Source organism: Drosophila ananassae, chromosome 2L (genome assembly GCF_017639315.1).
Source record: "Drosophila ananassae strain 14024-0371.13 chromosome 2L, ASM1763931v2, whole genome shotgun sequence".
Lineage (NCBI taxonomy): Eukaryota > Metazoa > Arthropoda > Insecta > Diptera > Drosophilidae > Drosophila > Drosophila ananassae.
In genome coordinates, this window is record NC_057927.1 from 11,789,414 (window position 1) to 11,814,490 (window position 25,077).

Sequence of the window (25,077 nt, forward strand, 5' to 3'; positions counted from 1 at the left end):
TTAATAAACATAGTCCGGATATTTAAATAAAGAGGCAGTTACAGAGGTTTTTAAAGCCAACATCAACTATTTTGCGTAAGCTTGGTCACTTTATTTTAGAAAGCTTAAATGCTGAGCTACAGAAGCTAGCTGCTGCAAAACGTGTACAGTTTTCTTTTTATTGGCGCGCTTTTTAAAATTGAGAGAATACATAAATAAAACAGCATTAATAATACAAAAATTATTGAATTATTTATATTTGTTACGAAGGTTTTTTTAACTTACTATTAGAGAACACTCGTCACCTATCACAAATTGAAAAGAAAACATTCCATATCTGAATGCTGCTCCCTCGGGTCCCAAGAAATCCAAGTAAAAACGTAAAAACTATCTTAACGATCACATGCAAACCTACTCTTCTATCTTAACATAAGACTAACAAAAATAAATAACAGCTTAAATATTATTTTATGAGCCCAATGGAGTCGTTTTCATGCGCCACGCATTCTTGATCATATCTGAGGCCTTTTCGGCAATCATTATCACAATGGCATTTGTATGTCCAGCCGGAACATTCGGCATTACGGAGGCGTCCACCACCCGTAGACCCTTAATGCCGTGGACCCTGAGGTCGGAATCCACCACAGACGAGGGGTCTGTTACGGGTCCCATCTTACAGGTGCCCGATTGATGCTGCAAACTCGACCCGTAACGCCGCAAGCAGCACTTCCAGTAATCTTCACTGCCGAACTTAAGATGCTCGCATCCCGGAAACGGGCGGGCGTGAAAATGAGTGCCCATCTTCACCATAGGTTTGGATTTGGCCAGCTGAAGGATCTGTAAAGTTTAAATTTTAATAATAATAACGCTGTAATATCTAAACAATTTTTAGCTTGTAGTTCCTTACCATTTCAATTCCCTCTATCATAGCTCTTATATCATCTGGGTGCTGCATGAAATTGGGTTCCATTCGCGGCCAGTGGAATGGATTTCGACTCCGAAGCGAAATACGACCGCGACTTTTGGGGCGAAGAAGAACAGGCACCAGTCCGAATGTCTCCTTATTCTGCAAATCGCCAAACATTGTGTCATAGAACTCATCCGTAATGCCCAGAAGGTTTCGCATGGTGCCGAAGCGATCTCCGCTCAAGGATCCTGCTCCTAATACCAGTTCCATATCCGGATAGTCCTTGGCTGAATTTGTATATTTCATTAATTCTTCAAATTTTTATAATTGTGGCATAAAATTATACTCACCAAAAGTAGAGCTGGGAGTCCGAACAAAGGCAAAGGCCTCGGCTCCTCCTGGAATCGTATAAGGTCCCTGACCGGCGAAAATGTACCGAAAGATGTCTGAGGGATTAAGCAAACGGGCATCGTTGACCGTGGAATCATTAACCACGAAAACCAGACCATTAAGTGTTATATGATCCTGAAGATTGTGCCCAACTGGAAGATCCTGCACCACAGAGATGTTGAGCTCCCGCAAATGATCCGCCGGGCCGACTCCAGACAACATCAGCAGCTGGGGACTGGCGATAGTTCCCGCTGAGAGGATCACCTCCTTCCGGACACCCACCACGTATCGTTTGCGCTGCTTAATGAACTCTACTCCAGTGGTGGCTTTTGTCTCCGGATCAATTATCAGTTTGGTGACCCAACTCTTCATGGAGATGTGCAGGTTCTTGCGTTGGACCACTGGCTGGATGAATGCCTTACTGGTACTGCAGCGCCTACCGTTCCGAATGGTGGCCTGAGAACGGGCGAAGCCCATTAAGTGCTCCCCATTGGGATCCGTGATGTCGTAGCCCATATCCCGGCCAGATTTGAGGAAGGCTTTCAGTAACTGCGATCTGTAGTCTGTATATTGGACATCTAATGGTCCATTGCGGCCATGGTACGGCGACTTGTAGAGCTCTGGAATTCCAACCCTCTCCGATTTCCGGAAGTATGGCAGCACCTCATCGTACGACCAACCAGTATTATTGGCCGCTGCCCACTCATCGTAGTCCCGCCGATGACCGCGAGTGTAGAGCATAAAGTTGATCAGACTAGTGCCGCCCACACCTCGCCCCTTGGGCCAATTGCACACGCCCCCCTTGAGACCTTGACAGGCATTAGGAGTGGGTTCCGCCTTGTAGCCCCAGTTGTATCGGGTCATTTGGGTGAGAGCCGCCGTGAGGGGGACATCGCTGATGAAGGTCTCCTGGTCACCTGCCTCCAACAAAAGAACACTCGCCGAGGAAATCTCACTCAATCGATTGGCAAGGACACAGCCGCCACTGCCGGCTCCAATTATTATGAAATCATATTCAGGCAGAAAGCGGGTTGTGTCAGGTATTCTGGTATTAAGCAACGAAGTCTCGAAGTCACGGGCCCAGTCCACCAACAGTTGGGCCCAAGCGGTGTAAAAAAAACACAACCAAAGAACTATTCCTTCTAGAAATCGCATATTTCACAAAAAATAATCTGAAAACATAAAAATAAAAATTAAATTCATATTTTCAAATAAGATTTTTATTTATTGGTATGCCCCTTCAAAATTTGGGAAATCTCATGGGAGGCCAATATGGCAACCAGCGATAGCTCTATCTTTCCATCATGGCCAATTTCCATCTGATTCCCACGCGGAATACCTTAAACGATTTGTACATCGATTCTTCATAAATCTGCATCAAAACCTCAGGACAAAATATTTTTCAGATTTTCATCAAATTTTCTGGACGATCCCCTTCAATGTTGGGGAGAATGCATGGAAGGCCAATATGGCCCCCAGCGATAGCTATATCTTAGCCAATTTCCATCTGATTCCCAAGCGGAATACCTTAAACGATTTGTAGATCGATTCTCCGTCAATCTTCATCAAAACCTCAGAACAAAATATTTTTTAGATTTTTCATCAAATTTTCTGGACGATCCCCTTCAAAGTTGGGGAGAATGCATGGAAGGCCAATATGGCCCCCAGCGATAGCTATATCTTAGCCAATTTCCATCTGATTCCCAAGCGGAATACCTTAAACGATTTGTAGATCGATTCTCCGTCAATCTTCATCAAAACCTCAGAACAAAATATTTTTTAGATTTTTCATCAAATTTTCTGGACGATCCCCTTCAAAGTTGGGGAGAATGCATGGAAGGCCAATATGGCCCCAGCGATAGCTATATCTTAGCCAATTTCCATCTGATTCTTAAACGGAATACCTTAAACGATTTGTAGGTCGATTCTCCATCGATCTGCATCAAAACCTCAGAACAAAATATTTTTTAGATTTTTCATCAAATTTTCTGGACGATCCCCTTCAAAGTTGGGGAGAATGCATGGAAGGCCAATATGGCCCTCAGCGATTGATACATATATCATGGCCAATTTCCATCTGATTCCCAAGCGGAATACCTAAAACGATTTGTAGATCGATTGTCCGTCAATCTTCATCAAAACCTCAGAACAAAATATTTTTTAGATTTTTCATCAAATTTTCTGGACGATCCCCTTCAAAGTTGGGGAGAATGCATGGAAGGACAATATGGCCCCCAGCGATAGCTATATCTTAGCCAATTTCCATCTGATTCTTAAACGGAATACCTTAAACGATTTGTAGGTCGATTCTCCATCGATCTGCATCAAAACCTCAGAACAAAATATTTTTTAGATTTTTCATCAAATTTTCTGACGATCCCCTTCAAAGTTGGGGAGAATGCATGGAAGGCCAATATGGCCCCCAGCGATAGCTATATCTTAGCCAATTTCCTTCTGATTCCCAAGCGGAATACCTTAAACGATTTGTAGATCGATTCTCCATCGATCTGCATCAAAACCTCTGAACAAACTATTTTTTTGATTTTTCATCAAATTTTCTGGACGATCCCCTTCAAAGTTGGGGAGAATGCATGGAAGGCCAATATGGCCCCCAGCGATAGCTATATCTTAGCCAATTTCCATCTGATTCCCAAGCGGAATACCTTAAACGATTTGTAGATCGATTCTCCGTCAATCTTCATCAAAACCTCAGAACAAAATATTTTTTAGATTTTTCATCAAATTTTCTGGACGATCCCCTTCAAAGTTGGGGAGAATGCATGGAAGGCCATTATGGCCCCCAGCGATAGCTATATCTTAGCCAATTTCCATCTGATTCTTAAACGGAATACCTTAAACGATTTGTAGGTCGATTCTCCATCGATCTGCATCAAAACCTCAGAACAAAATATTTTTTAGATTTTTCATCAAATTTTCTGGACGATCCCCTTCAAAGTTGGGGAGAATGCATGGAAGGCCAATATGGCTCCCACCGAAGGCCATATCCTTGCCAATAATCAATCGATTCTTGAGAAGAGTACCTTTAATGATTTGTGATCAATTCTTTTTATTTTTCCGTCAGCAGAACATATTTTTCAGAATTATTTCAGTTATTTAGAATGGAGTTCAGGAATGCAGCCTTGAGGAGTTCACTTTCCCTTTCTTTGTTCTGAGAGATATTCACGCCCATCCACTGCAGCTCGTCCCGATCGCGTTTTGAGCTCAAGTTCAACGGGTTTTGCGGTTACAAGAAAATCGAAAACGCCAATAAAAATAATGACTTTGCAAAAGGAGCGCAATAAAGTTAATGCTAGCCAACCGGTTTGGGATCAAAACAAAACCAAAATGAAGAAGAAACCGAATCAAAGCAAACATTGCAAAAAATAAAAGCAGAAAAAATAACAAAATAAATTGATCGAGGAGACCAAGCAAATATTTAAGCGTTGACCCATAAACCGCACGCGGATGTCCATAAAGCCGAAGACGACACTTCCAAAAATATCAAAAGAAAAAAAGTTTAAATGAAATTACTTAAAGCAGTGGGCGCCAAATGCTTGCGTATGCAAATTTTTTCAATTTGGAATTTTTCGAAGAGCGAATAAAATTGCACCAATGTCAATAAATCATTACAATTAACCTCAATAAGGCGGCAAAGAGGCTCAAAAGTAAATCGAAACAATAGCCAAGTCAAACTCAAAGCCGCTTAAAATACACTATTTTTGACGAACAGATATCACCGTATTTTCTTGGCTTTAATAAGTTCTAGCCTTGGCCTTGCCTTTTGGACATGGTCGATTGGTTACAACTCTGTAAGAACCCGGTCATGCTGGTTTCACTTTGAGGACCGCCCTCCGAAGGGCGTTGCATTCATTAATGTTCTGGTTATCAAGTCTACAGCGATCAATGCGGGCCATTAAGCCGCAATTAATTGGCCGAGACGTGCTGCTTAAAGATCTCGATAACTATAACATGGAGTCTACTAAATCTAAAATCAAATTATACTGTGTCGATTTCCAAAGCTATGACTAAAACAGTGGCTCATTAAAAAGCTTAGCAAATTTGAGTTGCTACCTAAAAAATAGATATCTTTATTAAATAATCAGGCCAATAAAGGTGATAACCTAAATTAATGGTCTGGTTAATTTGGTAATACTCTTTAAACCTTTGCTTATAGCATTTTATATGATCATAATCTAACAAATAAAATAGCAAATCTTAAAGATATAAACGTCTAAAAATTCATATGCATTTTTTTGTGTAATTTTAAGTTATTTTGAATTCTAAAATAGTTGGGTTTTTACAACAAAATTTTATAATTCACTGACAAACACAGAAAATTTTATACGCAATACCAATTGAAAGAATTCCCCAAAGAGCCAAATCTACTTCATAAATATGAACCATTCACTAGACTTTTTGTGCAACTGCATTTTTGAGCCTACCAAGCCAGACTTGTTCTCAGAAATAGCTAAATTATTACTCAGGTTAGTAGGTTTACGCCACACACTCGCTCACTGATCACTTGCTCACAAAATGTCTCGAATCCTCTTGTGACATTCTAAACACATTTCACGATGCAAATCGATGCCAAAATAATGCACTTACGAAGTGGGCGCGGTTGCTCTGAATTGTAGTGTGCCACGATAATAGATACTCAAAATAGATTCACTTGTCAGATACTCCAGATCAATTGACCGAATTTTCTTTCGAATGCGCATGCGCGCCCGTTGATGTCCGGCGCTAAAATGAATCGTCGCCTCCCGGCTTGCAACGTTGAAGCCTATGTGAGATAAAAAACTGAAAAATACACAAGACTACAACAAATTGAACAATACAGGTAGCTGCCGGGCTATTCGGTCAACACGCTACGTTCGAGCGATCACGGCAAATAGTCTCGCACGAATCTTAAAGATACAAGATACAAGATGCCAGATACCAAATTGTTTGCCTCTCTCACTGGACCATCTTTTTCAAGTTCATCCGGTGAACTTGCAAATTTTTTCGCTGATCTCTTATGGGCGCTTACATTAGCATTTTATTGGCTATTTTTGGGGAATTTGATGCATATTGATTAGCGAGTTAGATCGTTGTAATCCTAATCACACTGGACAAGTCGATGATCGGCAATTTGTCGCTGACTTATTAGCGACGAGGTGCAAACGAATCAAAGTGTGTTTGTGGGTGAATCGAAGTGCTTCCGCTAATGCCTATTGACCGATTATTTGCACTATAATGGATCAAGTCATTGGACTTCTGTTGAAGTTCAATGTCAAGCACCGAACCTCGCTTTTCCGGGCTTCACATTTGGCCGGCTATGCGCGAAGCGGCTATATGAGATGGCCTTACAAGATCGTTTGGCTTACACCAACCGGAGATCATTAAGGCGGCATTCAGCAGATTACAAATGGCCCGCTTGGTTTCTTCCAACTGCTTGACCCAGTCTCATTTGCATACGAGTCACGTCCAAATCGTTTCATTAATAGCCAACTGAAAATGTTTCGGGCTCTAGCTCGCCCGATTTCGCAGATACTTTCATAATCAATTTTTGTATTTTTTTTTTGCTTCCAATCTCTAATTTTTGGCAATTTCGGTGAATCGCTAAAAATCTGACCTTGAGTACAGACATTTTTTTTGACTTTATTTCTTTTTATAGACCAGACCCAAAGCAAACAAATCGGTTTGAATGCACTTTGCACCGCCTCGGTGGAGTTGCTTTATTTGCCAGCTCCAAACTAATATTTGAACAGCTTTTATGCATATTCATTCGGCATGACTCGGCAACTGTAAAATTGGCCAGCTCGCAACCTGATAATTGATTAAAGATCAAATGGCCATAATGTGCCTTGCTAATTAAATTTTAACTGCCAAACAAAGCCAAAAAATGGATAATCGCATGTGGGGTTAACACACAAAGTGATAGTTGTCCCAGAGCAAGGAATGAGGCTGATCAAATTTAAAAAAATAAATAATATACTCTACATATTTTCATTGATTCTCTATATCCAAAGAACCTTCTCATAATTAGCACAACTTGACCCATAAGTGTTTACACTTTGCACACTCGAGTTGCAAATTAGCAAAACCAAGTGGTCGCCAATGTCAGGTGTAAAAATTTGCTAAAACAAACAAAACAATGTACTTGCATCATAAAAATACCCCGATGTTACTGCGAGTGTGATCTATAGACCACTCCTAGTGACTCACATCTAATAATATAAATTTAAATCGCTCGGACAAGCATTCCCCAAAGTACGCGCCAAATGACCTTGTCAAGGTAACGCGCTCAGCGATCTAATTTCCCACACAAATGTTGACGATTTAACACTCCGCTGCCAAAGACAACAAACGGTGGCAGATCAGACAGAAATATCAAATAATACAAATGACCAAATACAAATCGCGGCTTAAATCCAAACACAAATCAAGTTCAACAGTCACTGTTACGGCTTGGAGCACCGTTTGCCGGGCGGGCGGGTAATAAAACCCCTTCAGTGTCAAGTGGGCCTGGTACTAGCACTAAATATACCCCGACCCACAGACGGGGTGCTCATAAATCACGTGTCTCACACAGATGAAGACGTGCCCAGACTGCATAAAAAACCCCAATAAAACAATACACTGTCTGTAAAAAGGTAATAATAATAGCCCCGATGATGGAGCACCCACAATCCATAAACCCTACCCCATGATTGACCAACGCCAAATGCTTTTCTGCAAAGTTATGATTACGGATCAGACTGGCCAAGAGCTGGAATCGAGCCAAGCACTCAGGGTGTCAAGTGTGTGGCCAAAAAGCAAATGCCGAGTGGGTCTGGCTGACGTGCGGACAAGGGAGTACAACGATCGCCACAAAATATGAGTGGCATTTAGATGGATCTTGGAGGGGCTGTAATAAATGAACTTGAAACAATTGCCAAATCATACTTTGGATTGAGTGGTTATGGGAGATGCATTGCAGTCATTGAAGAAGATTTTGAATATATTTTAATAAATTTTATATTACAAGAAATAAAATAAACAGATCCCAAGTATCTGATAAAAAGATGAAGAATTTCAATTGCATATCACAGTCCTCAAAGAGTATCTATAGGCTTAGAATTTCTGCTGAAACTATTATTTCAATATTTGGATGCTACTTTCAAGAGCATTAGCTCTTATGACTAAGGTAAATTAGAGATTCTAAGTAAAATATTTGCCGGCTGAGACGGTCTTTGATCACGTTGATTGGGTGCTGTTGACATGACTTACTCTAAGTACTCACTTAGCCATGACTTGTTTGCTTTATTTGAAATTGCGTGTAATATAAGAACAAAGGGTCGAATATTTCATCAATGTAGTCCTTTTCTACGTCTAATCTTTAATTACCAATAAATTATACTTGTTCTTTAAAACACAGGAGCTATAAATTATAAATGTGAAATTTATTTTACTTGTGTATCTAATATTTCTAATGTTATTATTTTTGAACTTTTACGGAGTAAATTAAGATATTATTTATGATTTATGGTTAAATTAATTATTTAATTATTTATGGTTAAAACCCTGGATGGTTTAATAACCACAAAATACAATGCGTCATAAATATATATTTCGAATTCGAAAGAACAAATTCGTTTTTTTAAAAAGCTGTTTTTGATATTTAAAAAACCCTCCAAAAAGGTTTAGAGTGACCAGATCTAACGTTTTCGTCAGGGCTACCATAAACACGCACATAAATCGTATAACTAATCTGAAATAAAAACATGCAGGAAATAAGTATACAACTAAGATAAAGATAAAATAAGGCATCGAAATTATGTAGATCATTTCCGGTACTCAAACTCTTACAAAAACAACAAAAATATCGTTTAAACGATAGCGGGAATGTTGCGACACTCGGCAACCCTCTAGCTCTTAAGCACACACTACATCAGATAGAAGCAGGAGCCAGGCGAAGAAAAATCTACCACCACCGTCAGCGGATAAATGGAAGGAAGCTGCCAAGCGGCAGCAGCCACTGCTAGGAGCATGGAACCCATCGACATAGCCCGCCTCGAGGAGGCTGTCATAGCTTTCTATCGCGTCAACGCTCAAGACCAGGCGGTCACCCACGGATGGCTTACGGATGCGGAGGCCAGTCCCCAGGCCTGGCAATTTTCCTGGCAGTTTATGCAGCTAGGCAAGGTGAGTTGTGTACAATACATACTCTTTGCATCCCAGGACCTCGCAGGACCTGCGCATCGATGCACCACATTAATCCGCTGTGTATACACATGCACCCACGCACCACCTCATGCCACCCCTTTTTTAACCACCCCATCTCTCCTTTTTATGTTCCCGCGCAGAGTCAGGAAGTGCAATTCTTCGGCGCAATTACGCTGCACTCCAAGTTGATGAAGCACTGGCACGAAGTACCCCCCGAGAACCGCGAGGAGCTGAAGCAGAAGATCCTGGAGACAATCGTCCAGTTTGCACGAGGTCCAAAGATCGTTCTAAACCGGTTGTGCATCGCTTTGGGCGCCTACATTGTCCACATGCTCGACGACTGGCCAAGGGCCATTGAGGAGGTGATCGAGACCTTCCAGAATCAGCGGATGCCCAACGTCACCTCGGACATTCAGCTATGGATCATGCTCGAGGTGCTGCAGGCCATTCCGGAGGAGGCCCAGGTCATCCATACCTCCGTCAAGCGCGTCACTTTGCGCGCCGAGCTGGGCAAGCGAGTGCCATTGGTACTTCAGACCAACGAGTCGTATCTCAAGCAACAGATGAACAGGGTTTGGGATGCAGAAACCTATAGCAACATGATCAGAGCCGTCAAGTGCGTAGGCACATGGATTAAGTGAGTACTAAACTAATAATGGTATCTATTTGCTGGTAAACCTGTATCTAGATAGTTGCTTTATTTAATAGAATTTCTAACCTATAACACTATTACTTTTATATAATTTTTGAAATCGCTTTCCAATCTCCGCTAGAAACATTGGCTACTCCATTGAGGGCTGTGTGACCATTACAGCAGTACTCCTGGAGGTTGTCAACAAATGCTACTGGCCCTGCATCCGCGCCGGCGACGGTTGCATGTCCGCTGATGAGAACGAACTGGCTGAGGCATGCCTAAAGACGATGGTGACCATCATTATCCAACCGGATTGTCACAACTTCCCAAAGACGTCGTTTGTACTAATCAAGATGTTCCTCGATTCACTGAGCGAAATAACCAAGATGGAATGGAAGAGGGACAACGACAACGAGGACATTATCGTGCATATTTACATGCTCTTCGTTTCGGCCGTGGAACGTCACTCCACCCTCCTTCTTAGTGGAATCACATCGTCCGACCCGGAGCTCGCAGTGCTAGTCAACCGCATCGTACAGGAGATCCTCCATTGCACCGACAAACCCGGCATCTATCCGGTCGAAGAGTCCTGCAGCACCATGGCCCTGGCCTTTTGGTATATGCTCCAGGACGAGGTCTTCGCCATCCAAAACGAAGAGCAGAAGCTCAAGTGCTGGGAGTACATAAAGCCCCTCTACGCTCATCTCACAAGTATATTGGTGCGCAAATCGGAGCAGCCGGATGAGAAGTCCTTGGACAAGTGGAGCTCTGACGATTTAGAGTGTTTTAGATGCTACAGACAGGATATATCCGATACCTTTGTGAGTGCCTCCTGTAAAGCAGAATCTTTTAAAACAAATTTTTTGCGTTCCAGAACATAATACTTTAGATTTCAAACATAGTTCAAGTTGTATATGAGAGTTATAATAATTTTTTAGATGTACTGCTACGATGTTCTACACGACTACATACTGGAAATCCTGGCAGCTATGCTGGATGAGGCTCTGGCTGAATTGCAACGACACCCCAGCCACTGGACAAAACTGGAGGCCTGCATCTATTCTTTCCAATCGGTGGCCGAGCACTTCGGCGGCGAGGAGTCGCGCCAGATACCCAGGCTAATGCGCGTTCTTTCCGAGATCCCATACGAGAAGATGAATGTGAAGCTATTGGGCACCGCTCTCGAAACGGTTGGATCCTATTGCAACTGGCTAATGGAGAACCCGTCCTTCATACCGCCGGCTATTAACCTGTTGGTGCGCGGCCTAAACTCTTCGATGTCCGCCCAGGCCACGCTGGGCCTCAAGGAACTGTGCCGAGATTGCCAGCTGCAGTTGAAACCGTATGCTGAGCCGCTGCTCAACGCTTGTCACTCTTCGCTCATCACCGGACGCATGAAGAACTCCGACTCTGTCCGACTAATGTTCAGCATTGGGAAGCTGATGAGCCTGCTACCGCCGGATCAGATACCCAAGTATCTCGACATCATCGTCAGCCCGTGCTTCGAAGAGTTGTCGGTCATCTGTGAAGCAAATACTGTATGTTATTGACGGAAATGTGGAAGTCAACAAAAATTACAATTGTAATCGTATTGCAGAAAACTCCCGCAGCTAGGATCCGCACCATTTTCCGGCTCAACATGATCTCCACTTTGTTCTCCTCGCTTAACACCGATTTGGATGACGAGTCCAAGGAGCATGCCACTGTGCAACCAGTTCTTCTTGTCATGCAGCGCACCATGCCCATTTTTAGGCGAATCGCCGAGATTTGGGTTGAGGAGATTGATGTTCTTGAGGTAGGACTCTTTTGCTTTGCTTCCCCTTTCGATTTAATTTAAAAAACTGAAATATTTTAGGCCGCTTGCAGTGCCATGAAGCACGCAATAATGAATCTAAGAGGCAGCTTTCAACCCATGCTACAAGACCTATGCCTCTTTATTGTGGCAAGCTTCCAGACGCGATGCTGTGCTCCGACAATGGAGATATCAAAAACGGTGGGTTATACTGATTTCATCTTTTAAAACTCACAATAAAATCCACTTATTCCTCTTCATTCTAGGCCATCGTTATGTTTTACAAGGACGAGAGCTGCAAGCCGCTAATGCAACAACTCCTACGAGAGTTCATCCAGCACAGCTTCAAAGTATTTGAGAACGTACCCCAGCAGAACTTCTCCAATATTTCGGACACCATGGAGACCTTCTTCGGTTGCTCGTCGCAGATTGTGAAGAAGATACCCCAAACTTTGGAAGACAAAACTATCGCTTATGATCGTCTAGTCTATTACGCTCAACGGTGCATGACCTTGCCGGAGAGTGGAGCTATCCGTACTAGCATCCAGTTTATGACCCACTTCTTGATGCAGTCACGCAACCATCCCCACATCACCGAGGTCATCTTGGCCACTGGCGAACAGACCCTCTACACGGTGATGACCTGCGTGGGATATTTGACGCCGCGGTCTCAAGTCGACAAGTTTGCAGATGTCTTCTTGGCCATGAACAAGAAGTACCCGGCTGAAATGGCCATCTGGTTGAAGACCGTAATGGCGACTCCCAATTTCCCCACTGAACTTATTAGCGATGCCGAAAAGACCCGCTACACTACATTGATTATCAAGTAAGTTGTATATCCAATACACTTATGGCATTAAATTAAACTAATTTGTTTTCCGCTTTATAGGGAAAAAGTAAACAAACGGTTGCTGCAACAACATCTTTCGGAGATGGCCATAAAGACGCGAGGACTCACCGAGAAGTTCCAGTAAATTATTCAAATAGCACGATAAGCGGCCAAATCCAGTCTCTATCCTCCAGGATTCTGATATAGTTTCTGTCCCTGTATTTAATTTATATTTAAGCTCTGTAAATGTTCGTCGTTTTTAAGATTTATTTGCTGCCTATCTGGCGGCATAAGCTAATAGTTTCTTTTATGTGCATTTGGTAAAAGTCCGGCAATTCTCGACATGATAAACTTTTATTTATAATTTTACAAAATTACATGCTTCATTTACAACTTGCACATATATTTCTTTAGGGGTGTATAACTCATTTTATTTATTGTTTTCACATTTATAAATACATATATATATATATATTTTTTATAGATTGTTTTAAAATAATTTTTATATTTTTTATATATATATATTGAAAAGTTTGATTTTCACCGTCTCCTGTATGAAAAAATCTACCTTTCTGCGAATTATGTACTTTCCCTTTTACCATGCCATACAATAATATATATATTTTTTTTGCCAAAAATATGTAAATACATCTCTATATAATATATATTTGTGTCTATAGCTAAACTGAAGCCTTTCGTTTTCTTGGCCTGTACAGCACTTGGTAGTGGTAGAAGAATTTTGATCAGCTCCGGCTCCGGCTGCGGCTCTTCTGCATCCTTAAGTCATCTAGAACAGTGTTTGGAGGAGTATCTGTGGAAATCTTCTTCTGATTTAAGGATGCTCCTCTCCACTCCAGTCCACTCCACTCATTTGGCTGGCACGGATCCCACATTAAATATATATATATTTATATATAATATATGTGTATATAGATTAACATATACATAGATCTTGATCTGTCCTTTGGGGTTCTCTTGTAACATATAAATATTTATAGGTAAGCTGCTAGGGGCTAGGCTAAATCGCATATAAGACTTGTAAACATTAGCTGCGGAGTACTTTTAAACATTTATATATATATTTATGTGTGTGTTTATGCGATGGTGATGGTGTACATAGGTAACAAGCTATGTCAAATTGTGTGGCAGAAGTCGGGGGTCAGGTGGTAATCTTCTACGCCTTAAGTTTCAAATTTCAAATTCAACTGTACAATTTAATATTCGCGCTTTCACTGAAATGGTAAGAGCACAATTATGATACCAATAATTATTTAAATCGAATCGAATAGAACTTTTGTCCTTTGTGGCGGTTGCAGCGACATGCAGGAGGGAAACAATAAGGAAATCATTCAAGTCTAAGCTTCACTGTAGTGGCATGCATGCAACGCAAGAAACTAAAATTCAATTCAAAAATTTGCATTCCATACGATCTAGTTGTGGTGGCTTTCAATTGGGATTTCAGATCTTTATTCGTACTATGTTTTTATATTAGAAATAGGATAGTTGTATGTTGATATAAAGGAGTAGTTCGCTCCCTCCTCTCCCGCAAATGCACAATATATAATATGTTCTTCTCTAGTTATTAGTTTCTAGTTTTTTCTCTGGGGTTCTGTCTAGGATTGGAGTGTTGTTGCGTTGGGGTGCATGGCTCCTAGATGTTCCCATCCGGCGGCGGCGTGGTCAGGTACTCATCGGGTCGCTTGTGCTCGATGAGCGCCTTCACGGTCCCACTGTCCGAGGGCAGGTCCGACTTGCGGCGCAGCAGCGGCTTGTCCTTGTTCCGCTCGCCCCGAACCTGTGTGGAACAAGGGAAGCAAGGTGGCAAATAGAAAATCGACTTGCTAAGGACACAGCAAGTCTCAACACACGGTGACTGGTGACTGGTGACAGGTGAGTTACGTTACGATATACGATATTGAAGTGCAGAGATCGAGAAGCTTTGGAATTAGTCGAACTGTAGTTGATCCCCATGTGGACACCAAATGGACATCACAACTACCTTATGTACAGGAGCTAACCCAACACGGACCCATTCATTGGTGATTGTTAATAAATGACATGCTTAAGATACATTAGAAATAATAAAATGATAATAAAGTTATGATGAGAACACTTAAGTAACACTTAAGGAATTGGTGTCCTATATTACACTGAGAATATTCTGATACTGTTTTTCATATTCTATCACAACATTGGGATATTGGAATAGGGGCATTGCGAACCATGCACATAAATTCTTATTGAACAAATAAACTTGGTATTACAATCAGAGTGAATTAATATCAGAGTAACTGACACGAAATAGTGATTTGTTTTGAACAAAGTGTCTAATGACTGAAATCAGTAACTTAGTTAATTAATCAACATGAGTGATGAAGGATCGACAGGCACATCAAGAAAGTGTCACACTTTCAGGAGGTCCAGGGGCAATGGTATGTTTTTTGGTTTAGAGTGGCGGACAGTGAGAGAACCAATAAGTAATAAATAAATAGACAATAGTTAAAGATATACAAATATGTATTTTTTTTTTTTAAATGACATGAGTGTGATTATTTTAACAGACATTCGTTCGATTAGAATTAGAGTTGAGCCAGGGGTGGGTCTTGGCTAGGCACGCCGCACCACAGATCACGCACGGCGGATTAGTAGTTGTTTAGTGTGGTTAGTGTGGCAAGTGCCTGTCTCACCTCTCGGGGCTCCTGCAGCGCCTGTTTCTGGGGTGGAAGCGGTGGCGGCGGCTGGCGGGCCTGCTGCTGCTGTTGCTGCTGCTCGTTCTGCTCGTACAGCAGATCACAATTCTCATTGTATTCATTATACAGGTTACGGCTATCGTTCGGCGACGACAGGCAGTCGTTGAAGCGACGCGCCTTCGACCACTCCGGATTCGTCTTGGCCAAGCTCTCGACCTGCTGCCAGAGTTCTTCGCGTTGCGACAGTTTCTCGCGCTCCCTATTGATCAACAAGGTGAATGACATACATTTACAATATATGGGATATAGCTATTGAATGCTATTGAAGGTAAACCTATCTTACATTTGCTTCTCCTGCTTGTAGTTCTTGCTGCAGTCGTCGAACAACCGCTGATCCATTTCCATAAACAGCTTGAGCGCATTGTAAATTAATCCATGTATTGTTTTGTTCCAGTGTGTCTTGGAGTTGCGATTCAACGCGGGGAACATAATGGGTAAAATTACCGCCGAGTTGTCCGCTATCAAGGACATGATATACTCATTATTCCAATAGTAAAGCGCCCGTTCGGCAACTTGGAAGTGCGGGGAGGAGACGCACTTGGCAATTTGACGGAACAGGGGCACCATTACTTTTTGGAATTCGGCCGGTTCGATTACGTCAAGTAGCTCTTCCAGCTCATTTAAGAACATCACCTCCTTGGGGCTATGCGTCTTCGGCCAGAATTTAAGTAGGCTTCTGAAAAGTATCAGTATCAGTAGTCAGTACCATTTCATAGATAACTTTATTACTCACTTGATAACAGCCTCGGATAAACTGGGATCCTTCTCAAGGAACTGTACCACACAGTAGGTTAGCTGCGGATGGTAGACCGAGAGGCTCTTGGCCTTGTGCAATGGCAACAATACCTTAAGTAAAAATTGTTTATGCTCCTCCTTGAGCGGAAGGGCGAAGCCATTGATTATACTGCCCAGGATTTCTAATAGCTCGGCTATGCCGTTATGATGCTCCGTTTCGTAGATAAATCTAAATGATATTATTAATAATTTTGCCTTATTCGGACGCAGTTCTAATCTAATCTAACCTGTAAAAGACATTGTTGATTTGCTTCCTAATAAATGCTCGCAAGCCCAAAAATTTTCCATAGATGCGATGTAAAACAGTCTTTAGGAAATCACGTTCACGTGGATCCTCCGAATCGAATAAATCCAATAGTTGTAATACGAATTGATGATCGATAAATCGCTTAGCCATATTTGGTTGGAAGTCGGGTGACTCCAAGAAGCGCAAGAATAGCTCATAGACCAGTTGGAGGTGTGGCCACGATGACTCCAGCGTCGGCTCATCCTCCTCCGGATCGAATTCAGCGCCATTCGGATTGGACGATGGCGGCAAAGTGCGGAAAAGGTTGACAGCAAACTATAAAGGATTTAAAAGAATATTTAACTCTGTCCAATTACTGCTTATGGTATGCACTTACCATGTTGATAGCTTCCGGGTAGATCACCTCGGTAATCACGCCATTTTGGTTTGTGAGAAAGTCGACCATCTCGTGGAGGGCCGCACGCTTCACTTCCTTCCATTTCAGGTCGCTCAGCGGCTCCGAAAAGTCGAAGAGTGTGCAGCATTGTCGGATCTTCTGAATGAACAACTCCTCCCGTTCGCCGGCCGTCGTTTCTGAGAAAAAAGCAATCGAAAATCAAATCCAAAGTACCAGATGCAACTATGAAACTAACAATAATTAAATAACTACAATAAACATAATAAAAAACAAATAATGAAGAAGTTTCATACAACTTATCGACCAACAAAAGCGAGCAAGCGAAACTCAAAATGAAACCAATGTAGATCAGAAAAGGACCAAGCCCAAGGGATCGACGGGAAGGTGCTCCCCTCCTGCCGATGCCACTTGGGTTGGATGGATAGCAACCTCGCAGTGCAGGCAGCGCCAGGGCAACCGAAGCGGTGGGTGGCGTATGGAACAGATTCCGGTCACGAGCTCTTCCCGGACTGCCCGTCAGCTGTTGCAGCGTCTGGTGATGCTGGTCACCGTTCTGCTGCAGGATGGTCAAGCTGGATGCACAGGACACCACCACAGTGGAGCTGGATGTGGCCACAACTGTTGCCGTCTGTGTGGCACTGCCATTCCGCTGGCCAATGCCCAGTGAGATGCTAATGCCGCCGACCAGATTTTGGGCCACCGTTGGGCGCAGCTCCTCTGCGGGCGCCTCGTTGTTTACCGGGGCGACGGCGGCGGCGGCGCTGGGGCCGGGACCAGAACCGGAACCGGGTGCGGGGCCGGGGCCAGTGCCGGTGCCAATGCCAATGCCAATGCCAGTGCTGGTGACGGGAGCGGTAACTGTGGCTGTGGCTATGGCGTTGGTGGTGTTGTTAGTTGTTGGGGCGGCTGGTGTGGAGGATGAGGATGATGAGGAGGTGGCCGCCGCCGCTGCTGCAGCAGCCGCTGCAGCACTGTTGCCCACACTTTTGGTGGCATTCAGTATGTTCTTAATGGCCGCGGCCGCGCTCACCGGTGACTGGAGGATGAGTTAGCGATGAAATGAGAGCAGAGTAGTTTTTGGTTTTAACAATTTTAGGTTCGTTCGATTGGTGGGTAGTAGTTTGGTGTGTAAATGGGTTTCAGTAGTTGATGCTGATGGGGTGTTTTAAATGGAAACATGCTTAAAACTTGCATCTATCTATCTATATATATTTTAGTTTCTGTTACCTTCTGGTAGACCTCTTTCCTGGAGAACCTCTTACTCATTATGACACTTACTGTCCACTAACATTCTCCTCTGATGAGGCTGCCCTTTTTGTACGAGTATCCCTAGTCATATCCCCTAATTGCCTAATAAACCCTCCATGATACCCCCATTAAGACCCTAATTTCATTTATTAATATAGAACCATTCCTATCCAATTTCTAATAAACAAATATTTGACTCTACAATTTGATTAAAAATAATTAAAATATAAATACCATGCTTGATAAAATATTAAAAATTCTCACACTTATCACTCTCCTAAATAAAAAACAAAACTTGAAACTCCTGCTTTCTGCAAACTTATGAGAAATGTGGTGTTGGCGGTGGTGCAGGTGTTCAGTGGTAGCGGTGGGTGTATGTGCGTGTGTGGGCTAAAGCTGCAAACCTTGCTGGCGGCTATGGAGCCGGATGCACTAGTGGCGCCGCTAGACGAAGCACCAGATGAGCCGGAAGCAGTCGAACCGGCAGCCGAAGAAGCAGCTGCAGCTGCCGCAGAAGCAGCCGCCGAAGTGGCCGCCGAAAAGTGCTGAGCCAGTGTAGAGACCAGCGAGGTTCCGGCGCTCGTTGGGGCAGCCGTGGTGGTGGCTCCTGGCTTCGGCATGCCGGCATTCGAGGAAACCGACAACGAGGAAGTGGAGGACTGCGATCCAAAGGGCGAGGAGGCTATCAGAGCAGCTGCCGCCGAATTGGCTCCACCGCCGTACGTGGCCGCCGAGGACGAGGCCGAGGAGTTGGCCGCCGCCGAGGCCATCGACGATGAGCCTGCCTGCGAGAGCGAGGACAGGGCCGAGGCGGAGGAGTTGGAGCTGGTGGAGGAGGAAGAGGGCGAGGAGGATGCAGCAGCCGCTGGTCCGGCGGCCGCCTCGGGTGGCGAGAGGGGCGTCTTCCGCCCCTCGAACTTGGCCTTGAGCTCCTCCACGCTGCTGAATTTGAACTTGCTGCCGGCTGGCTCCCGATCCTGGTCCGGATTCAGATCCTGGTCCTCCAACTCGTCGTCGGCCAGCTGGTCTAGACCACTGTGGAAAGATGGCGATTTGGGAATTCGAATGCCGAGGGCATAATACCCTGTGCCTGGTGGTTGCTTTATATCCTGATCCTTGAAACTTCTGGAGGATTTGATTTCTGCTGGTTTTGGTTTCTGCGGATTGTCCTCCTTTGGATGTTGCTGGTGCTGCTGTTGGTGTTCCTGTTGCTTCTTTGGGCTGTTTATGTTGCCCGATAGTAGCATAGCACCGAAGACCATTTCATTAGGGAGCGCTTTTGATGGAAACGGCACTCGGAGGGCTCTAATCGAAACGCAATCATTCAACTACTCGCAACGGAAAACGCATACGGAGAACCCGACTCGGGAGCTCGGGACAGAACAGAAACCGACTATTAATACACTACTAATTCACTACTATTAGGATCTGTAATGGAATTGCAATATAGATAATGGTTTAGATTAATGCCGAATGCGGAATGCGGAAATGACGTGCAACTGCCACTGGAAATGAAAATTGAAAATGGAAAATGAAAACTCGAATGCCAACGCCTCCGCAAAAAATGTTTTTCCTTTAATTTTCACTCGATAACGGATTAGATTCACTTACTTTTCTATCCGGTGGGTGAGGGGGGGTGGTCAGCTACTAACAAACCCAAATTAATAACAAAATTATATGTTTTTTTTCCCCAAAAATTATAATTGCGTCTTGCAATTGCCTAACGGTAACTATTTTGCTGCTCCAACTGCTGCGGCAATCGGAAAAATCGATTCCCGGAAAGAGAGCCAAAGCCGGAGAGCAGCATTGGAGTCGGGAGAGGGAGAGCGAGCTGCTGCTGCTGCAGCGGGAGAAACAAAAACAATAACAATAGCTATCGGCTTGAACAATAAAATCGAACACGCGAAATTTGTTTACACGATTCTTGTGTCAATATATACACAAAATGTCCACAGCAATTAGCAATAATAGTATAATACAATCAATAACTAATCATTTGATGACATTAAGAGCGTCTCCCTGGCCGAGGAGGGTGAAGAGAGTGGAGAGTGAAGAGAAAGCGCATGAGTCGAAAGTGCTGTCAAATGAGAGGGCGGGGTGTAACGGGGGTGTATTGGTATGCGAGTGTGTGTGTGTGTGTGTGTGTGTAGGTGCACCGTTGTGCGTCAGTGTTGCCACCCACCTAATCAGATGGCAATCCCTTGACCTTTAACGTTCGCGATTAATAAAAAATAAACAATTGCAACAGCTGAGCGAAAATAATCGAGCGAAATAAGAACTAAAATATACGCTTTCGGTTAACCGAAATATTTTTTATTCAAATTTTATTTTTATTTTATTAACACTGCTGTAGAAACCCCTAATCTGCATGTTTCCATAACAACTGAATAGAAATTATCTAACAAAATAACCTTATTTATATTAAATAAATAATTGTATAAATAAATTATTTATTTGTATTGTATAAATAAATTATTTATAACTATATATAAACTATATAGTATAGTTATATAGTTATATAAACTATATAACTAACTATATATAAATAAATTATTTATTTTATTATTTATTTATTATTTATTTTATTAAATAAATAATTTATTTATACAATTATTTATTATGTTCTTATATCTAAATCAAAAGGGTATAACTTAATCGGATAACTTTATTCCCAGATTATCCCAAAAAGTATGCTACAAACCAGGAATATCCTGAGGCCTCTACAAGAAACCACTTTTCAAGCCTACATCTTCAGGATAATTTTATACTTTTAAGCTTAAAACTAAATCTTAATCTAACACTTAATACTCACTCTCGGTCAGGGGACTGAGGGCCGTCAGTTCGCAATTCTTGGAGGCATTGTAGCGGGCGCTGCTCTGGCGCTTCTCCTTGCGGACGATGGGGGTGCCGGTGAGGTTCAGCCCCTTGGTGATCGGCGTGGGCGGCGGTGCATCTTTCGGCGGTGTGCTGCTGTCCTTGTCTTTGTTAGCCTGCAATTGGGCACAATGGCGGTATTTCTTGTGTACTTTTCCCATGGCAGTCGAGAGTTAATTGTGGTTAGAATTGAATTGAGAACGGAAATAGATTTAACAACAAAAGCAAAGCAACATTTACAAAAGCATACTCCGAACGTCGAACTTGCAAAAAATAGAGTAGAGTAGAGTAGAGTAGAGTAAGGTCCTTTGATTCTGTTGATATTTGTGCCGTCTATAGTGGCCCTTCGGCTAGCCCCCAATTACCTTGTGACTTTGAGCGAATCCTTGACGCCTAAGCCGCGCTGCCTGTGGGTGTGTTTTAGTTTCAGTTTAGTTAGAGACCGAACATATAGATGTGCACTGGGGCGATGGGAATTTTCGGATAACTACCGGGTGGGTATCAATACCAGGCACTAAAAGCGGCATTCCGTCTATGTTTCGCCTTTGAGCCATTTTTTAAAAAAAGCAAATATTTTGCACAGTCCGAACCATGGATACATATTTTTTTAAATAAAAATATAAATAAATTAAAAAAGACTAGACTGGTGGTAAGCACTTGTTAGCTTGTTAGCGCTTTTGATACATTTATAATTTGATTTGTTATCCAAGCAACAACATTCACGATTGGAAACATTGAAAATCTAATTGGAGGAGCTAATAACACACATCATTTGCAGCGATAAGATAAGATTAGAGCCAGTTTGCAGTGCTAGGAAGTGATTGGGCCTATAGAGTGGCTAATATTCACACACCAATTTGATATATTTATTTAATTTATTTTTCAAGCATAATTATAATTATTTCTAAAAAAAAATATAAAAAAATATATATTTTTTCTTAATTGTTTTTTTTTTTTTTTTTTTTGCAGAAATAAAAAATAAAAATCTATAAGCTTTTTGTTACACATGCGTAGGTCAGAGAGCGGAGAGCGGGGGTCGTAGGGCAACAGGTGAGCAGAGAGTGACAGAGATGGGGAGACTGTGAGACAGCTTGGAGGGTGGTGGGTGATGGGCGGTGGGGGGATCTTGGTACTCACCTCACTACTGGTTGGAACGCCGACCAGATATGGTATGGTTGTTGCTGTTGTTGTGGCTGTTGATGACGATGCTGGCGCTGCTGCTGTTGTTGTTGCTGTTGTACTTAAGTTACTGTTACTCTCTTTGATACCGTTAGTGGCTACGACTATGCTAGTGCTGTTGTTGCTGTTATTGTTTGTGGCCGCTTCGCTCTTCGCTGACGACGAGAGAGATGTTGTTGTTGTTGCTACCGTTGTTGCTCCCGATGATGATGTTGTTGTTGTTGTTGATGCTGTGGCCGATGGTGTTGCAACTTCAGATGTTGCTGTCGATGCTGCTTCTAACGCCTCGTTATCCATAATACGCAGTCAGCTCTCAGGGCTTATTATTATTATTATTTTTTTTCGTTGTTATACTCTCTCTCCTCCTCCTAACTGCTCTCCTCACACTTACGTACGTAGCGGTCGTAGCGCGAAAGGCCAGCGAGAAAACAAACCAAAAACAAACAAATAACAGCCGGCTGATCGCTACCTGAAAATTTATATTTGCACTGTGGGAGTGTCGAAAGAAATAAATTAACGTAGCAATAACTAAAAATAATAGAAAACCATGCGATTAAAAAATAAAATAAAGAAAAAAAAAACAGAGCACACACACTTGGTTGGAATGAGAAGCTCCTCCGGAGTTGAAGAGGAAAAGAATCGAAGAAATCGATTTCCAATTGGAAGTGCATTAATGCCTTAATGGCGGAAAACCGCTTCGAATCAGAATCCAAAGTTGTCACAAGAAGTCCCAACATGATTTTCTAGCCAAGCTCTGACCAAATCCGGTTCCAAACGGTACTCACACACCTTCGACCGACCGAGCATCCATCCACACAACATGCAACGTTCTAACTGAACAGGTGACAATAGGGATTATAGGGATTATCAGACGACGATCAAACATCAAGAGCCATAAAAAACATTCTTATTATTTTGGAAGTTTCAAAGACTTACACTGAACGAAAATAAATAACAAAAATGTGCCAAAACACACACAACACACACACAGAGAGAGAAAGAGAGACAGAGAGAGAGAGAGAACGAACTATGTGAGGGACGAGCAACAAGTTGCGACAACCCATTGCCTAGGGTTGCCTAAGATTCCGTCGAAACGGGAAGAGCGCTTTTTGGGTGGTGGTGTAGGTGCAGGGGGCAGGGATGAAGTAGGAGACGGGGAAATTTTTCAACAACAAATATTGTTTAAGAAACAAAAAAAAAAAAAATAGAGAGGCGGACGAGTCCACAATGACAGAGAGTATAAATAAAATGTGTACTAGGCATAATTAATAGTTGTTGCACTTGCAGTCACAATAAATATATAGATTTCGATAAGTGGGAATTATTCACGGATGTCAAGGGGGGCGAGGGCGAGGGCGAGGGCTAGGTCGAGAGTTGCAAAAGGGATTCATTACCGCCAGAAGCTGCAAGAACTTGTTCAATTTTCCCCTGCTGCGATTTATATTCGCCAACATCAAATGGACTGCTGATAAAAGCTGCTCTTTACGTAAAAAATGCGAATTCTAACAAAACGCACGCACACACACACACCGCCACAATCGCACGCTCACGCTCACACTCACACACCCGCACGCACACCGCGTTAATTCACTCGAGGCTAGGTATTATTTGCGCTGCAATTTCTTCTTCGATCGTTGCCGTGATTTTCGCTTGCGAATTTCACAAGACTAGCTCGCGAATTTCGCACTTTGCGGCTAAACGGGCTATCAGCACCGGGGTCAAGTTCACCTTCTGCTCGAGAATGCTCAACATCAACGGCTTGTGCAATTGTAAATAATAATTTATGTAAACTGTTTTATTCACGCAACGTTGTCGGGCCTGCTCAATAGAAACTAGAGTTGCCAGGGCTTCGGGTAGCTTTGCAGGGTTGCCACGCCGACTAGAGCTTCGATAGTTTTAGAATTTATTGCTACGAATAAAAATTAAATAGCCCAGAACCTTGCTCTCACTTGAATTTATATTTATTTTGTACAATCAATTATATGATTCAGAGAGAAACAAGAAATAAATAATAAACTGGTAGCTTTTGACAGCACTGTTTAGTCAGCCAGGTGGTAACGCTCTAGAGGAATTGTTTATATTGCTTGCGAGCCAAAGAACTTGCTTAATTTTATAGAAACTACCAAACTTGCTATGCAGATCACAATCAAAGTGCTCAAGGGCCAGGACTGCTTGCTTGAAGTAGGTATTAGGTGTTTATTTTAAACAGATTGACAGTTAAATGCCGTTTTTAAGGTCTTGCCGACATCCACGATTTTGGAGGTGAAACAACAAATAGAAGGGGAGCTCCAAATTTCGGCGGCAAATCAGAAACTCCTGCTTATGGGGCGTCCTCTGAACAATGACCAGACCATTGCCTCCTATCCGAACATCAAGCAGGGCACCAAACTAAACCTGGTTGTGATGAAGCCCTGCCTCAGAGATAGCATACTCCGGGGATTCCGTAAGCACTTTCCGGAACAGCAGTCGGAGCGCTTGACCAACGAGTTTATGGCCGATTTTGAAAGGAAACTAACTGAACAGAGCCTGGATGATCTGGAGAGATTTGCAGATAGTATAGTCAGCAGAGTGCCCACTTAGTTTATAGGCGAAATCCATCTTCCCCATCCTCCCTGACTATGCAAATTTATTGTTTATACAAATGTCCCCCCATGCGGTAGAAAAATATAAAACTTGACTGAGAACCACAATCGGCATTTTTACTGAGAATAAGATTTTAATATTTTAAATCTTATACATTGTTTGAAAGTTAAAAAATACAATTAATTACAAAGTAATTAACAGATAAGTATTGCTAATAAGAGTTTTTATATTTTCTATATATGTATTGCAGCTTTGCATATTAATACAATAAATTTGGCCAACCATTTTT

General features: G+C 42.6%; 4 protein-coding genes across 10 annotated transcripts; 2 read left to right on the plus strand and 2 right to left on the minus strand.

Annotated features, from left to right (window-relative positions):
* Window positions 1-205: 205 nt before the first annotated feature.
* LOC6499556 (glucose dehydrogenase [FAD, quinone]) lies at window positions 206-6,039 on the minus strand. Its single transcript, XM_001954353.4, has 4 exons — window positions 5,882-6,039; window positions 1,237-2,448; window positions 887-1,173; window positions 206-816 (listed from the first exon to the last, which is right to left on the minus strand). Exons 2-4 carry the CDS (start codon window positions 2,429-2,431, stop codon window positions 448-450), a joined length of 1,851 nt encoding a protein of 616 aa, XP_001954389.1. The 5' UTR covers window positions 2,432-2,448; window positions 5,882-6,039; the 3' UTR covers window positions 206-447.
* A 2,976-nt stretch (window positions 6,040-9,015) lies between these two features.
* On the plus strand, window positions 9,016-13,405 carry LOC6501021 (importin-13). Its single transcript, XM_001954354.4, has 8 exons — window positions 9,016-9,439; window positions 9,601-10,097; window positions 10,234-10,915; window positions 11,033-11,632; window positions 11,692-11,889; window positions 11,950-12,087; window positions 12,153-12,712; window positions 12,776-13,405. Exons 1-8 carry the CDS (start codon window positions 9,242-9,244, stop codon window positions 12,858-12,860), a joined length of 2,958 nt encoding a protein of 985 aa, XP_001954390.2. The 5' UTR covers window positions 9,016-9,241; the 3' UTR covers window positions 12,861-13,405.
* LOC6499555 (serine/threonine-protein phosphatase 2A 56 kDa regulatory subunit gamma isoform) lies at window positions 12,965-24,077 on the minus strand. Of its 7 annotated transcripts, XM_032449748.2 has the most exons (10): window positions 23,934-24,077; window positions 22,164-22,693; window positions 21,392-21,433; window positions 20,965-21,142; window positions 16,884-17,080; window positions 16,488-16,822; window positions 16,199-16,429; window positions 15,749-16,141; window positions 15,403-15,664; window positions 14,160-14,510 (listed from the first exon to the last, which is right to left on the minus strand). In XM_032449748.2, the coding sequence occupies exons 2-10, from the start codon at window positions 22,500-22,502 to the stop codon at window positions 14,367-14,369; spliced, it is 2,121 nt and encodes a 706-aa protein (XP_032305639.1). In that variant the 5' UTR covers window positions 22,503-22,693; window positions 23,934-24,077; the 3' UTR covers window positions 14,160-14,366. The 7 variants fall into 7 exon arrangements, with proteins under 7 accessions (XP_044572800.1, XP_032305638.1, XP_032305639.1 ...); XM_044716865.1 differs by lacking the exons at window positions 14,160-14,510; window positions 21,392-21,433 and adding an exon at window positions 12,965-13,947; XM_032449747.2 differs by lacking the exons at window positions 14,160-14,510; window positions 20,965-21,142; window positions 21,392-21,433; window positions 22,164-22,693; window positions 23,934-24,077 and adding exons at window positions 12,965-13,947; window positions 17,334-17,940; window positions 18,557-19,580; window positions 19,764-19,910.
* Window positions 24,078-24,179: 102 nt separating this feature from the next.
* LOC6501022 (ubiquitin-like protein 4A) lies at window positions 24,180-24,895 on the plus strand. Its single transcript, XM_001954357.4, has 2 exons — window positions 24,180-24,386; window positions 24,441-24,895. The coding sequence occupies exons 1-2, from the start codon at window positions 24,339-24,341 to the stop codon at window positions 24,783-24,785; spliced, it is 393 nt and encodes a 130-aa protein (XP_001954393.1). The 5' UTR covers window positions 24,180-24,338; the 3' UTR covers window positions 24,786-24,895.
* The last annotated feature ends 182 nt before the right edge of the window (window positions 24,896-25,077 follow it).

Bases quoted from the DNA above. Each gene is read 5' to 3' on its own strand.
- LOC6501022 (XM_001954357.4), top strand. From the start codon at position 24,339: ATGCAGATCACAATCAAAGTGCTCAAGGGCCAGGACTGCTTGCTTGAA. The intron at 24,387-24,440 runs GTAGGTATTAGG...GCCGTTTTTAAG, and splicing joins GCCAGGACTGCTTGCTTGAA to GTCTTGCCGACATCCACGAT.
- LOC6499555 (XM_032449746.2), bottom strand. From the start codon at position 19,414: ATGGTCTTCGGTGCTATGCTACTATCGGGCAACATAAACAGCCCAAAG. The intron at 16,823-16,883 runs GTAAGTGCATAC...AATCCTTTATAG, and splicing joins ACCCGGAAGCTATCAACATG to TTTGCTGTCAACCTTTTCCG. The intron at 14,511-15,402 runs GTGAGACAGGCA...TGTTCCACACAG, and splicing joins CGCTGCAGGAGCCCCGAGAG to GTTCGGGGCGAGCGGAACAA.
- LOC6499556 (XM_001954353.4), bottom strand. From the start codon at position 2,431: ATGCGATTTCTAGAAGGAATAGTTCTTTGGTTGTGTTTTTTTTACACC. The intron at 1,174-1,236 runs GTGAGTATAATT...ATACAAATTCAG, and splicing joins GACTCCCAGCTCTACTTTTG to CCAAGGACTATCCGGATATG. The intron at 817-886 runs GTAAGGAACTAC...TAAACTTTACAG, and splicing joins TGATAGAGGGAATTGAAATG to ATCCTTCAGCTGGCCAAATC.
- LOC6501021 (XM_001954354.4), top strand. From the start codon at position 9,242: ATGGAAGGAAGCTGCCAAGCGGCAGCAGCCACTGCTAGGAGCATGGAA. The intron at 10,098-10,233 runs GTGAGTACTAAA...AATCTCCGCTAG, and splicing joins TGCGTAGGCACATGGATTAA to AAACATTGGCTACTCCATTG. The intron at 12,088-12,152 runs GTGGGTTATACT...TCTTCATTCTAG, and splicing joins CAATGGAGATATCAAAAACG to GCCATCGTTATGTTTTACAA.